At 41.2% G+C, this 14,866-nt stretch overlaps 1 protein-coding gene across 6 annotated transcripts; it reads left to right on the forward strand.

The window, feature by feature from the left end:
• LOC115670976 (ABC transporter I family member 6, chloroplastic) lies at positions 1 to 6,161 on the forward strand. 6 transcript variants are annotated; one of them, XR_008816942.1, is made up of 8 exons: positions 3 to 431; positions 924 to 974; positions 1,692 to 1,913; positions 2,456 to 2,578; positions 2,831 to 3,007; positions 3,961 to 4,058; positions 5,001 to 5,083; positions 5,819 to 6,161. XR_008816942.1 is itself a non-coding variant. In XM_030592403.2 (7 exons), exons 1-6 carry the CDS (start codon positions 69 to 71, stop codon positions 4,045 to 4,047), a joined length of 1,023 nt encoding a protein of 340 aa, XP_030448263.2. In that variant the 5' UTR covers positions 3 to 68; the 3' UTR covers positions 4,048 to 4,058; positions 5,819 to 6,161. The 6 variants fall into 6 exon arrangements, 1 of the variants encoding a protein (XP_030448263.2); XR_008816943.1 differs by having other exon boundaries at positions 5,030 to 5,083; XR_008816944.1 differs by having other exon boundaries at positions 5,034 to 5,083.
• The last annotated feature ends 8,705 nt before the right edge of the window (positions 6,162 to 14,866 follow it).

Raw genomic sequence — 14,866 nt, forward strand, 5'->3', positions numbered from 1 at the left:
GAGAGAGAAGTTTTTAGGTAGGAAAGAGTCCATTTGAGCTCTCAGGCTAGAAAAGCGGCTTCACTTCCATGGCTTCACCACCGTCGCTCACCACCGCGCAACCTCCCATGGCGGTCTCCCTCCACGGCCGCTGCACTCTCCCTCCTCATCTTCTTCCTCCTTCCTGCAGAATCCAGCCTCCTCCGTCCACTCCTCCTCTTTCTTCCAAGCTCCCGGTCCCGCTCCGCTCCGCCGCTCGCCGCCGCCGCCCGGCCCCGATCGCCCCGCGGTGCGCCGTCAGGGCCGCCCTCCCGACCGTCGACCGCGCGGCGACGCCCGCCGGGAGCGGGGACGGGGAGCTCCTGCTCGAGGTCAGGGGCTTGACCGCCGTGATTGCCGAGACGGGGCAGGAGATTATTAAGGGCGTTGACCTCGCCATCTACGAGGGAGAGGTCGGTTCGGTCGTTTGGCTGTTCGGTCCGTTTCGCGCTCGCTGTTTGCTTTTGTGTTGAGTTTGAGCTTCGACTGTTTAGTTGGGCGCGATTGGTTTGAAGTGGTTGTTGAAAGGAGCTCGTAGTTGGTGAAATTCGTAGGTGGTGTGATGGTGTCGCGATGAGCTGTTCTTCGAGAATTCGATCTTACTGTGGATTTCATGAGCTTGTGTTGTCTGCTCTTTGCTGTTGTCGTCAATTGAGAATTCTTTTCAGCTTCGAGGGAATTTTTGTAATCATTTTTGGTTTTTGGATAGGCTCGGGGTTGTTTGGTTTTCCGTATTTGGAAATAATGTGTCGATATGTTAAACGCGCGGGCTCTTCTATGCTCTCTAGTTAGCATCTGTGAGTCGATATAAATTGACATGCGTGAGTTTGTGTTCATTTTCAGTTAGCACTGTGCTCGGAGATGCTTATGAATTTCTGACATTGATTGAACTGTTCTTTTATTAGGTTCATGCGATAATGGGGAAGAACGGTTCTGGGAAGAGCACATTTGCGAAGGTTGGTTGTTTGTGTGTTTTCCGGGTCAGGCATTGATTTATTAGACCAATAGTGTATGGACTGAATCTGAAAGCTGTTTTTTTTGTCAGAAGATGGATTAATTTGATCTTGTGATTATACTTTTGGTACTTCGTTAGATTTAAGACCTTGGCTGAGCACAAAAGCAAAATTGTTAGTGATCCATAGAATGGGATGAGAAACTAAAACCACATACACCGCAGACATTGACATTTAGCATACGTGGTTGATCACTACAAGAACAAGAACAAGAACGACAGAAATATTATATCCCACCAAATCAATAATTATAGGTCATTATGCTCTATTTTGTGGCAAGTTTTCTGGTAGATCTAATACAGTTGATTGAATGTGGCAACAAAATATTCTTGGGTGAAGTATTTTGGGGTCACAACTTATTATTTTTATCGTATTGAAAATGATGATTGTTGGCGACAAATTTGCGGTCAGCCAAATTATGTAACTTCTCACTGGAAGATCGTGGTGGGGAACTTTTTGGTGATGTTATGGAAGTGTCTTTTCTTTATAGAAGGTTCCTTTTACTATGCTTAGCTTTTCGCCTTCTGTAAGATTGGCTGGCTCGTAATTTCTTGTTATTGGTGTCGGTGTGCTACATCAGATACATCATGTCATTTCAAATTGATGTGACCTATCTATTCTGCGGGCCTGGAATTATTTGGTGAACTTATGATAGTGCAGGTTCTTGTTGGGCATCCAGATTATGAAGTAACTGGCGGCAGTATGATGTTTAAAGGCGAGAATTTACTTGAAATGGAACCTGAGAACCGGTCACTTGCTGGGCTATTTATGAGCTTCCAATCACCAGTTGAAATACCTGGTGTCAGCAACGCTGACTTTCTCAATATGGCATACAATGCTCGAAGAAGAAAGCTTAATCAACCTGAGCTTAGTCCAATTGAGGTGTACAATTGTATCTTATAACATCTATCTTTTGCTTGTATTATGCAAATAGTTTAATCAGTCTCTTCCATTCATGTGGTTACTCTCTTCACTTTTGTATCTAGCATTTATTTCGTTTCCTGAGATTTCTCAGATTGTCTTTGTTATTATGACTTTTGAGCTGCTGCCCACGGGCATTGAAGTTGCTGAGAACGAGTTCTGTGCCTAGCTTGTGCTGCATTAGTGTTTGTTGCGTACTAATTTCATCTACTTTGCTAAATATTGGTTGTGTCACTACAACTGGATAGTCCTTGCACCCCCATATATCGTCACTTTGGTTGGTGATTAGCTACCTAACTTGTATATTTCTGTACCTCGTGGACTGTGTTTACTTCTAAAAAAGGAAATGAGAGCATTATAAGCTAAGGTTGATTTGCTTGTCTAGCTTGTTTCTGCCTTTACATGAAATTTTGCCTTGCTATTTGACTTTTGATGGTTGTTACATTAGAAAAATACCAATGCTATTGGTTGATCTTTGTTCTGACGAAAATTCTTTCGTGCAGTTTTGGGCTTATGTATATCCAAAACTTGATCTTCTGAACATGAAGGCAGACTTCCTGAACAGAAATGTCAATGAAGGATTTAGTGGTGGAGAGAGAAAGCGGAACGAAATTTTACAACTTGCGGTAGGTTTTACTATATTTATTATTACATTCAAAAAAGGGAGCATACTATAGATTTGTAGAAATGGGTCACATTGATAATGTGTTTCATATAGACCACCAAAAGACTATGTAGCGTGCAGATAATTAAAGCATAAAGAATATGCTCTGAATATGTTTCTCCAAAGGAATATGTGGCCTCTCTCTCTCTCTCTCTTCTTATTTCTCAAGCCTTCCTGGTTAAATTATGTAAGATGTATATGCATGCCTTTGCAGGTTCTTGGGGCAGAATTAGCTATATTGGATGAAATTGATTCTGGGCTGGATGTTGATGCACTTAGAGATGTGGCAAAAGCAGTAAATGGACTTTTGACTCCTAAGAATTCTGTTTTGATGATTACTCATTATTTAAGACTCCTGGAGTTCATAGAACCTAGGTATGTCCATGTAATGGTAAGTCCTCTCAAATTTATCTTTTTTCATCCTTCGCACAAGTTCAACATTTTTCCCTTTCTGATAATGCATCTGGGAGAAGTAAATAGCACGGTCCTTGACAGGATTTGATGACACTCTAAGTTTCCAAGTTGAATGTCAATGTTTAAAATAGCTACATTTTTCCCAATATCAGAGTTGGCATGACAATACTCGTGAAAAGAAGGGTTGGGGTAGCATTGTTGATAAGTCATTTGTGCACACAATCATATTTTATTGAAGCAATGATTGCTCTTGTCAAGGAAAAGTAGTGACCTTCAAATGGAAAGGTAAAACTTAGGCAATTCATAAGAATGATGGTGACAAAAAAAAAAGAAAAAAGAATGATGTTGAAAAGCAAATCAATTATGCAAAGCTTTCCTTTGTCTTTCCTATGAGGCTACAACTTGCTTTGAGTTATGGAGGATATATAGGAACCAATGGATAGCCAATTTTTCTGCTTATCCCAAACAGAGTAAAAGAAAAGAAAAATGAGCACTTATGTGTACCATATTGTGTTTTGAGAGATGAAATTTTTTGCGCAGGAAAGCTGAATGTCGAGTATTGTGGAAAGAAAATGCAGCTTCTCTTCAACAAAAAAAAAAAAAAAAGCAGGAATCTTTCTTCAACTAAAAGTCTGAAGAATCTGTTTGACAACCCCCGTGGTGCTCTTTATGAATTTAGTTACTTGTCAAAATTAATAACAGATTTCTGGCAATTTGCTTTTGTTAGTTCAAAATCATTCTTTAATACCCCTGTCATGTGATTCCTCCGTCACTGACTTTCCGATACTTGAAATAGAAATGATACAATTATCCTAAACTTGGCTGGTGGTGTACGAACTCGTGATTTTTATAATTGCCAAGATGTGTCCATTTTTTCGTTGACTGTGCATATTGGTTCACAAGGTCCTCCTTTGTTGTTTGGTTCACCAGGAGAATGGAAAGATTGTGAAGACAGGTGACATCTCCATAGCTAAAACTCTTGAAAAGGAGGGCTTCAAGGCAATATCTGAGATATAACTGCGCATCAGGTACTTAAAGTTTTGGTGTGGGTTATTTGTGCTGTGTACTTGGGCAAGCATATATGAATCATGTAAGTGATCATCTTGTGGGTAATATCTCATGCTGATGTTATTGCTTGCTGCTTTTGCTTTGTCATGCACCTCAACAGATGTAGCATAGCATTTTTTCTTTGCTAATGTTAATTTTCTTGTTGCACCAAGTCAAACTTTTTTGTTTATTTTGCCTCTCTCTTGCTGTTCAGAAGTTAGATGTTTCTGATCTACTTAGAGATATCTTCTTTTGTTTAACATAAATCATGTATGACTCTCTGAAATTAAGTGAAGTAATACGTTCTATATTCTTTGAAAATACAATCATATTTGTGATTTTGAATGTTCAAAGGTAGTTCTTAGGTGCACCTTGTTAAGCATTATATTTGATAGGAGAGACATAGAACTCATAATTTGACATGGTGAGGGGCCATTTTTTTTTCAAATAAGATTTTGTCATGGTAAAGGCCATTTCTATTTTCTGGCGAAAGAGTTCACTTTCATTTAAACGGAGCTTTTCGATATTTTTATCTTCTCCTAAAAATCTTTTGGCTGTAGAGGAAAATACCTTAATCGGAAATGCATTGTCCTCACAATATTTTGTCTAAATTTATTTTCATAAGGAATATGAACTGGTTCCGCGTCTACCTGAGGACCGGCTTTGCATGTTCCAGTACAAGTAATACTTAGAAGTTGGAACACGGAACCTACAATGATAAAGTGTCTTGAAGTTTTTTGGAACTTGTAACTTCCCCTGTATTGACATAAACAATCTTCATGTTAATTGGACCTGGGAGGTTCTCCAAAATGCTCTCCGGTTTAGCTTTATTTACATTAGCTTCAGTCTGTCAATACAATTTTCTGCTGTTGGCATATTCTGCCTTATCATCCTTACGTTGTATTCTTCTACTGGATCTACAGCTTTAGAAGATTTGACTTTTTATGACAAGGCAGGAAGACAGTGCAATTGCAGAGTCTCTCTTCATTGCTCCAAGTTTCCTTAGGTTGGTTTGAATAGAACTCCTGATGCTTATCTTGTGAAATACTATACAAGCTTGGACCAAAAAAAAAAAAAAAAAAATACTATACAAGATATTTCTGTTCTTCTTCCTTTTTATTTTGTGGTTGGAATTTGAAGTAGGCGGTGAGGGCATTGATTGAGTTTTTTAGTGAAGGATTCCCTTGCCATCTCTAATTAAAAAGGCATCGTGCTTGTATTTTGCTCACTACTGGTTGGCATTATTTTTTGGAATTGATATATATCTTGTTTGTAATGGCCATCCTTAATTCCTGAAAATTTCAGCTTATCAGTTTCTTTTTTTTGTTGGTCAGATTCAGCTTATCAGTTAAGTGGCCACCAAAGGTGATAGCTATTTCGAAAAATGAAGTCATATTTTTTTTTATTAATTATATATTGGAATCATCTAGACAAAATCATGAGGCAAGATTTACACTTTATGTCCGATATCAACCATTTGTCTGCACTATCAGATACTATAGAATCCTACTGAGGTTGCCTTTTGCAAAATAAAGACTGAATGAGCTTCCCCTCGTAAAAGGACAGCTTCCCACCATACTTGGTCATAAGCCTTGAAAAATGAAGAATGCAGATACATCTGGGCCAATGGTGCCATCCTGTATTCTCATAGCGACTATTGAGATTGCCTTTCTTTTTCCCTAATGGTCGTGAAGCAATAAGTTGTCGTTACATAATTGTAACAAGTTCTCTGATCTTGCAGATCCATTTGATGGGTTTTTAACTGATTACAGTTCCTCAAAGAAAGCTCCCTGGTAAGAAAAGACAGGTGTCCTGCCATACAGAGGCGTAAAATATGTATACTGTTGCTGATTGATTTGCATTATGAATGGTTTGGTTGATGTAGCTGCTTTAAATAATTCCAGCGGCTTTGGCTTTGCAGTAGTCTCAATTTTGTCATTTATGTGAATCCCTTTATATCCTCTTCGAATTTAAGTGTATGTGGATGAGTTGACAGAAAGCGTGAATGTTATATCCGAATTGGGAACTTCAGTACTCGTTGAAATGCGCATTGTGAAACGCTGTTACATGTTTTCCTTTGTTAAGCCACTGCCTCTTGGGCCAGGTCCTCGTGGTTGTGCTGACGTAAGGTATTTAATGACATCTGAAGCAACTTCTTTTTATCACGAGCACATTGTATCGATCTTATCTTGAATTTGTGGTTCCATGTTCCTGCTATCTGAACACTGTGGATTCCGTGTCGCGGAAAGGACAATGTCGACGCGCTTTGTCTTCTCCCACACGCATCACGTACTTGAACAAATCGTCTATTATACCTTCTCTGAAGTGACAAGCGAGCATCAACCCTGTAACAGCACTTACACCACAGTGTCGTTTTCTCCACTCCTTGCCTCGTCGAATTCTATGGTTTTCGTTTTCTGTTATTGTCGAACAGGTACCAATCGACTTCAAAAGTTGCGAGCTGATAGGATGATGAATGAACCCTCTCTCTGGACCATGTCCCTCACCTCTCCAGTGAAGGGTGTGTTAGGAAGGCATGTCAAAAGCACCTACTGTCAGCATCTTCAATCTGCTCCTGCCTGCAAGAGATTTTGATCTGTAAAAAATTAGTTATTTCTGTGAAGATGTTTAGAGTGGAAAATGAGAATGTAGATGAGAGTTGGTGAAGCAAAGACTTTTAAAAAAGGGGAAGACAAAAAACCAAAAAAAGTGAGTGGGTGGTAGATCACACAGCTCTTGCGGCGCTTAACATTTTTAGATTCAGCTTTTTGAGCCGTCTGTCAAAAGGAGATAGATCACATCTCTTGTGGCATGTCATTTCCTTTCTATTTCCTGTTTGTCTTGTTGTGGCCAATAATCTTAGCTTACTTTTCATTCATTCAACAGAAGAATATGCTTTGCCGGCATGCTATTGTGTCAAGAAGCAGCTCCGATGCCTGAATGAACCATGAAAACCGATCGTACATTGTTTTCATCAGATACTACTCCTATGATAAAATGAAGAAAGACACGAGAGTAACGTTGTGAATGAAATTCGGTGCAACAGTCGCATGGAACAAGGCTTTCAAGGTCAATTTCTCTCTTCTCAGTAATTGCTGTAAGAGGTGAGAGCAAAGTCTTTAGATGACCACAAATAGTTAACCAAAGCATATCTGATGACTCTTTATGAAATTCCTGCATGCCTCTAAGTGCAAGGTTAAGCCAACAAGTTCGGAACGTTTTACAGACCATATGCTCACTCACCTATGTCAAGCTATCTGATTCACATTCTGTTTCAATTTCTGTGCTAATTGCTTATATCACCATCATGGTTAGCAAAATACCTCGTAAAGTGTCCCTGACGAACAAGCAACTGTCTTAGCTTCATCGCAGCAAAAACTTTAGCTAGCTGTGAAACCCTAAACTTTGAAGGGCCAAAAAAGAACAGAAAAGTTTTAGCTTTTGCTGCAACTAAATCTCAGAGAAAGAGAACTCAGAAACAGAGTTTATTAAGTATAATGACACAAACAATCCCTGAACTTTGGCCCAATGTGCAATTTGATCCCTGAACTTTTAATTTGTTCAATGTAGTCCATGAATTTTAAGCTAATGTTCAATGTGGTCCCTGAACTTTTAATTTGTTTAATGTCATCCTTGAACTTTTGGTGTATGCTCAATTCAATCCCTGAACTATATGAAAATGTTCAATGTAGTTCCTGAATTTGAATTAATGTATATGACTACACTGAACATTTTCATATAGTTCAGGGATTGAATTGAACTTATATAAAAAAATTCAGGGATGATATTGAACAAATCAAAAATTCAGGGACCACATTGCTCATTGGATTGAAGTTTATGGACTACATTGAACAAATTAAAAGTTCAGGGACTAAATTGCACATTGGGCCAAAGTTCAGGAACTGTTTGTGTCATTTTCCCGAGTTTATTATTGCTTTCGGATATAAGGAGCATAGTCAGAATGATTAAACCTTTTTATCAATTCTGTAAAAGCTAGCGGGAGTTTAGATAAAACTGCCTTTCATCACTGTGCTCCTGTTCTGGGACATCATGTAACGGTTTAGTGAAATCAGAACACCACAGTTGCAATTACTATGTAGAAGCAATTCAATCATTGACACTTAAGCAAGAGCAAAGTACCAAGACTTGATCACCAACTTAAGCATGTCCACAATTCTAAGAAATATTTGCTCCTATTGATGAAATGCCCAATGCATGATCAGAAAGAGATAATGCTAAACACAAGAGCAGATGCATGAGCAAGAAAGCTAGGCACACTCCCGTCTGTTAATGCTTCAGAAAAGTAGCTGGAGCTTGACAATAAGCAAATCCAAGGTGAAAATAACAAGAATCGATTAGCCGATCAGCTTATTTGTATGAACTGAGCGAGCACATTCTGCTGTGTGTTTAGGCAGAACTGAAACCAGACTATCAACGTAATCCACCAAGCAGCTTCCACTTGCAGATGACGCATCAAGCTTGATGCATTGGTTAAACTGCTTACTCTCTAGATCATATGAACCAATATATGCGGGGTTGGCCTGGGAATGTAAACCTAGGATCAAAAACACAAGTTCTCCTGCCTCTGCAGACCCAAGCAGCCCATAATGCATGGGCGAATATTCCGGAAGTTTGATCCGGTACAACTGGGTCCAAGACTTAGGGACTCCGAACTCTTTCATGATCCATACTTCATAAATTCGATATGATGCGTGCCCTGAGATTGACACGCATCCCTCTATTGTGGTTATACTCTTCTCAGAAAAAGCAATATTCTCCGGAAGCGTCATCTCGGTGAATAACTCATTGATCACATCAAAAGAAACAAGCAACCATGTCGAATGATGGTCTTCCCTTGGATTGGCGCACCAGCAAATAATTTCCTTATACATCACTTGGCGACCCAGATAGTAAGAATACCACAAAGGCAAAGCTCTCTCGATTCGTTTCCATGAATTTCCTCTCAAACTATATATCTCAGCCCCCGAGGAGCTCCTTGAAGATCTGAATTCAGAATCATAGGCGTACCTATTTCTAATACTAATCCCTTTAAAATCATCCAGATGCCCGCTATATGGATTAATCCCGAAGCCAACCGCATCGGAGACGGGACATCCAGGCGGTGGGAGGGCCGTGAACTCATTGATGGAGGGGTTCCAAAGATATATGTTGGAGGCACTGCGGTTCCCTCTGGCGAGAGTGGCCAAACAAATGACTCCATTGCATGAATCCACCAACTAAAAATTGTCAATGCTGGGTTGAAATTGAGGATCAAGCCTACAGAACTTGTCGCTGCCGCCAGACCAGATCCCAATTCTCGAAAAGCCTTCTCTTTTGTATCGGAGCAGCTTAATGCTGCGACAACTAAGCGAACGATCTAGGTGAGATTGAACAAACAAATGACTGGCGAGGTGGGCATTCCACGATCTCGATATGCAGTGGAACCGGACCAGGGATTTAGCAGGTAGACGGATCAAGACTTCACCAATTATCTCGTCCGGAAAGTCCCACCATTTCTTCTGTCAACCTCAAGTCAATCTTAACCACCTCGCCAGATCCACGTACGTTAACCGAAAGGTTACTATAGCAATGCTTAAAAACTTGCAGGTCACACTAGCGAAGCAAGATATGAACTTCAAGGCAAAGATTCTGGGATAAAACGAGACATCTTTATTCTTCACCGCTCAAAACAAGAAATCACCACCATCATCAGCTACACGCAGAAAAAATTAGTGGGTGAAGCTACAGGAATGCTCACCAGAAACGTTTCCCTCAGAAATCTTCCTGCGGGACTGTGACGAATGAGGACGGGACAAGGGAGTGAGATTTTCTTTTTTCGAAACACACAATAGACAACATGCATTCACAGCTCCACGTTTCACTTCATGAGTGGTTCAACCATTCTGGGTCTCTCCGATCTCTGTCTGAAAGTCTTATCCCCAGGAAATGAATATAGCCCCACATGTTTACAGGATAGCCCGACGTGCTCGCCATGCTGAATCATGGCAAGTGGGTTTCCAAACAGTGTATAATTCGTTAGCTCGATGCAAGAACAGTAAAAGGTGGGCGATTACACTTTCCCAAGAAAACCAGATATTAAAAAAGAAGAAAGAAAAAACAAGCGCGGATAAGGTCCACTCTTGTTTCCAGAGAACATTACGACAATGTGGAACCTTTGACACGAAATTCACTGGGACGGACAGTGGGTCTCGGGTTTAGCTTATGCAGCACGCTTAGACAGGCAACTACATGCCTCTGATTCAGTCATCAAGAATTATCCTGAAGTTGATAATTCCAAACTTACGCTCCAGTCTTTGTCGGGAGGAAATTCAAAGGTTTTCATGCAGAAATTGCGCATCCATATAGCGTATCCGCGATCCAGGCGATCTTCCAATTTCTATTTTGACGCGAGAGCAAAAGCAGCAGGCAAGACGATATGGTGCAACTCCACGTCCAACCTCTCGCTACAAAGCCAAGCAATTTGAGTTTATGGAATTACCAGTGTATTAATGTTGACCCATATTTCTACTCAAGACCGATTTCCCCGGTTAGTATGCACTAGTTATGTTCCATATGGCATATACATCCGGGAAATCGCATCCTATCCATTGAGTGTTGACCAACGATACAACCAAGGTAATAGCCCTCACAGAACCCACCTTGCAAATTGCATTTAGGATCATTTGCGTCTTATTCAACCTTCAAAAAGTTACGTTTCTCAAAGGGGGGAAAAGTGCCAAAAAAATCATAAACCTATTGCATTGGTATTAATCCAGTTTTAAACCTTTCGATTGGATCAATTTTGTCCGAAATCTTTTCACGTTGGTACCAATTCAGTTCATCCAACTAATTTAGGCTGGAATTGCTAACGTGAATGCGTGGCTGTCCTACGTGATACGGCCGGCACTGACGTGGACAATTATTTATAATTTTTTAAATAATTTTCGATTTTTTTATTAATTATTTCCCTTTTTTTATTGCTTTGCTTTTATTTTCCTTTGGCCTATGGCTGGTACTCGACCATGCTAGCGACTGGCCCAGGCGAGGGCGTCACGGACAGCCGGCGTCTACGTTAGCGATTTCCACCCTAAATTGGCCGGATGGACTCAATTAGCAAAATTTGAAAATGTTTAGCACTCAATTGGCAAAATTGAAAGGTTTATGACTAAATTGACGAAAGTGCTATAGGTTTATGATTTTTTGGACAATTTTCCCCAATTTATCATGTAGCTAGCTTCCACTTATTCCATAATCGAACTTTTTCTCTCTAGATCCCATAAAGTCAAAGTATTTTTCACGAGATTTCCCATGAAAAGTTATGCCGAATCAAAAGAAATATCGCCCAAAAAACCTAGGAGATGGCTCATTATACACACAAGCCCATTAATAATGCACATTTATGATCACCCGTAGCTTAATCTTATACGACTTGGACCAAGACAAACTCTTTCATGATCCGTATGTTACAAACTTCATATATCTCATGCTGTGATGCCAACACACCTCCCTTTGGTGTATCTATATACTTGTCACGAAATATGAAGCGACTTCATCCATAGTAGTTATGAAAAACGAGAGAATATGGTTGCATGTCAACATTCAATAATCTATAAATAAATACCACCTACATAATGACGGGCTCTACAGTAACCCACTCACTCATCTAATCCTAAACGGTTACATCGGATTACACAGTAAACACGTCGAATTATCAGACTAGATCACGAGCATTTTATTTCCTCATACATAGCTCGGTGACCAAGATACTAAGGATACCCTGAAGGCAAAGCTTTGTGACTTTATTTCCATGAACTTCGTTCCCCAACTGCACTTCTCGGTTTCGAAAAATTTGAAGAGGAGTCCGGATTTGGAACCGCAGAGCTAAACAAACTGCTAAGGTTAATCATTGTGACTGGAACTGCCCTCGAGACTCGACAACAGCGTTGCGGGAAAGCGGCAAACTGGTTTTTTTTTTTTTGATACCCAGGATCCGGCCTGGCACAACCTTACGGGTGCTCACGGCCACTGCGGGCCCGACAGGCCCAACGACGACCGCCGACTATACCTAGAGGGGAGCTAGCCCAGGAACTCACCACCAGGGCTCCCCACTTAAGACGCTAGCGACTGGAAGATTCAAACTCGTTCCCTCGGCGATGAGGTAGTAGAGCGCAAACCATCTCAGCCACCCATCGGTGGGTAGAAAGCGGCAAACTGGTTGGTTGCCAGTTTTGGCAAAAATATACATCGGAGGAGTCATGCTTACCTCCACACAAATCGGAGAAAGTACCACCTCTTTTACATGAATGCACTATCTCAAAGCCACTTCCACTTCTCCAAAAAGCCTTCTCTTTCGTTCTTCAAGAACAATGCTACCAAACCAAAAGCCAGCGATGAATTATGTTGAGCATATTCCATTAATTGATTATGTTGAGCGGATGCATGCAACTTTTTAAGGAAAAGATAACGCATAGTCCTCAAACGCGGACCAAAATTTTTTTTTTGAACCGTCAATCGCATGGATGCAGCGATCTACATAATTTTGATCTGCACAGTGGGTACGGCGGCGCGCATATACGCAAGTTGTTCTTGAATGCCCATGATCCACACGAGTCCAAAGCACCCGTCCCTTACAAGAAAGTATCTTACGACGGATGCATACCCTATGACAATCAATTAATAGTGAAATACATAATACCCATGAGATTGGACCTTAGTAAGTCTTTAAATTGGTACATCTGAACTTTGGAACGTAAAACTTCGGGAGTATTCCCTAGGGCCCGGGAAAAAAAAACTATTTCCTAACCTGTGGGTAACCGGCACGTTAAAATAAGTAACGCATATGTGCAGCTCGCCGTCAGCATGTTGGTAGGCAGGCGGGCGGAAGTCCCTGTCGACGACGAGTAAAGCGGAATCTATAAAATCCCAGAAATCGATCATTTTCTCCTTTTGTGCTGAAAGCGCCAAAGAGGAATCCTCGCGCATGAGAGAGCATACACCCACCACCCCCCCTCTAGGACAACTCTTTTTGGTCATTCCCCCCACTTCCAATTGCCGCACACAATTGGTCCCACATCGTTCGTCTTTCTTTCTTTCTTTCGGTACTATTTTTTGTGCTCACTCGATCTTTTCTTTGAGAAGTGTCCACAAATTCATCACCGACTCCTCCTTTTACAAGGTGCTCTTGGAGTGATCAAGACCACCAAATCTCTTATTTTTTTGCATGGTCCCGTTGATTTCTTTTCGCGTAACTAAAAGCTACGATCGATGCCCGTCAATCATTTGCCATCGTAATCATTAATTTTCACGAAACTTGTATGATTGACGACTGTGATGGAGTCGGATGCACGGTGGATTGGTGTGCACGGGAATCAGACATGCCGATTCTAGTCGGTTTCTAGTTTCACATGCGAAATCGAACCGAACCACTCGAATCAAACCAAACCATAAATTTTTCATTTTCTTTTAAACGTAAAGAAAAGAAAATTGCCAAGATTCTAAATCGGACTGGTCCTAACTTAGGAACTAGGGTGGAACCGGCTCAACTCAGAACCGATCACAATTGGGAACCGCACACAATTGGTCGCACATCGTTAGTATTTCTTTCTTTTCGGTACTATTTCTTGTGCTCCCTCCATCTTCATTTTGAGAAGTGTCCTCAAATTCATCACCGGCTCCTTGTTTTTCAAGGTGCTCTTGGAGTGATCAAGACCACCAAATCTCTTATTCTTTTGCATGGTCCCGTCGATTTCTTTTCTCGTAACTAAAATTTATGGTCGATGCTCGCCGATCATTTGCCATGGCAATCATTAATTTTCACAAAACTTGTATGAATGACGACTGGGATGGAATCGGGTGCACGGTGGATTGGTGTGCAAGGGAATCGGACCGGCCAGTTCTAGTTGGTTCCCAATTTCACGTGCGAACCGAACCGAACCACTCGAACCAAACCGAACCAATACATTTCTTTTCATACATAATTTTTTCCTTTTCTGTTAAACGTTAAGAAAAGAAAATTGCCAAAACTTTCATACATTTCTTTTCATCACCGACTCCTTGTTTTTCAAGGTGCTCCTAGAGTGATCAAGACCGCCAAATCTCTTATCCTTTTGCATGGTCCCGTGAATTTCTTTTCGCGTAACTAATAGCTATGGTCAATACCCGTCGATCATTTGCCATCGCAATCAATAATTTTCACGAAACTTATATGATTGACAACTGTGATGGAGTCAGGTACACGAGAACCGGACCGGCCGATTCAAGGCGGTTCCCAGTTTCTCGTGTGGAATCGAACCGAACCGAACTGCCTAGGCCAAAGTAGACCGATATATCTTTTCTATACGTAAATTCTTCTTCTTTTTTTTAAACGTAAAGAAAAGGAAATTGCCAAAATCTTAAGTCGGACTGCTCCAACTTGGGAACCGGTCCCAACTCGGGAAGTAGGCTTCAGCCGGCAGTTCCCCGATCTCGCTCCCCCCAGCCGTCCGTTTTCCCCAGGTCCACCCCCCCCGCAAAAAGGACGGGCTCAAAACGGCCGTCGCACGGCCCAAAGTGACGGCCGGTCACGCTACCAACCCTCGCACCACCACCATCCCCCCGTTCGTAGCAATATCCCCAACTCTCGCCACGCGCGCGCGTACAAAGTACGCAAATAACCCCCCGTGCGCCGCACCTCCCATATTCAATTTCCTTCTCAATATTGTAATACCGTCTCTCTCTCTCTCTCTCTCGCTCTCGCTGCGCGGAAAATTAAAAACCCTAATTTCCTGCCCCCCCCTTTTCCCTCTCTCTC

The sequence above is a fragment of the Syzygium oleosum genome, unplaced genomic scaffold, assembly GCF_021117445.2.
Source record: "Syzygium oleosum isolate NSW1041296 unplaced genomic scaffold, Sole_v2.1 Sole_v2.07, whole genome shotgun sequence".
Taxonomy (NCBI): domain Eukaryota; kingdom Viridiplantae; phylum Streptophyta; class Magnoliopsida; order Myrtales; family Myrtaceae; genus Syzygium; species Syzygium oleosum.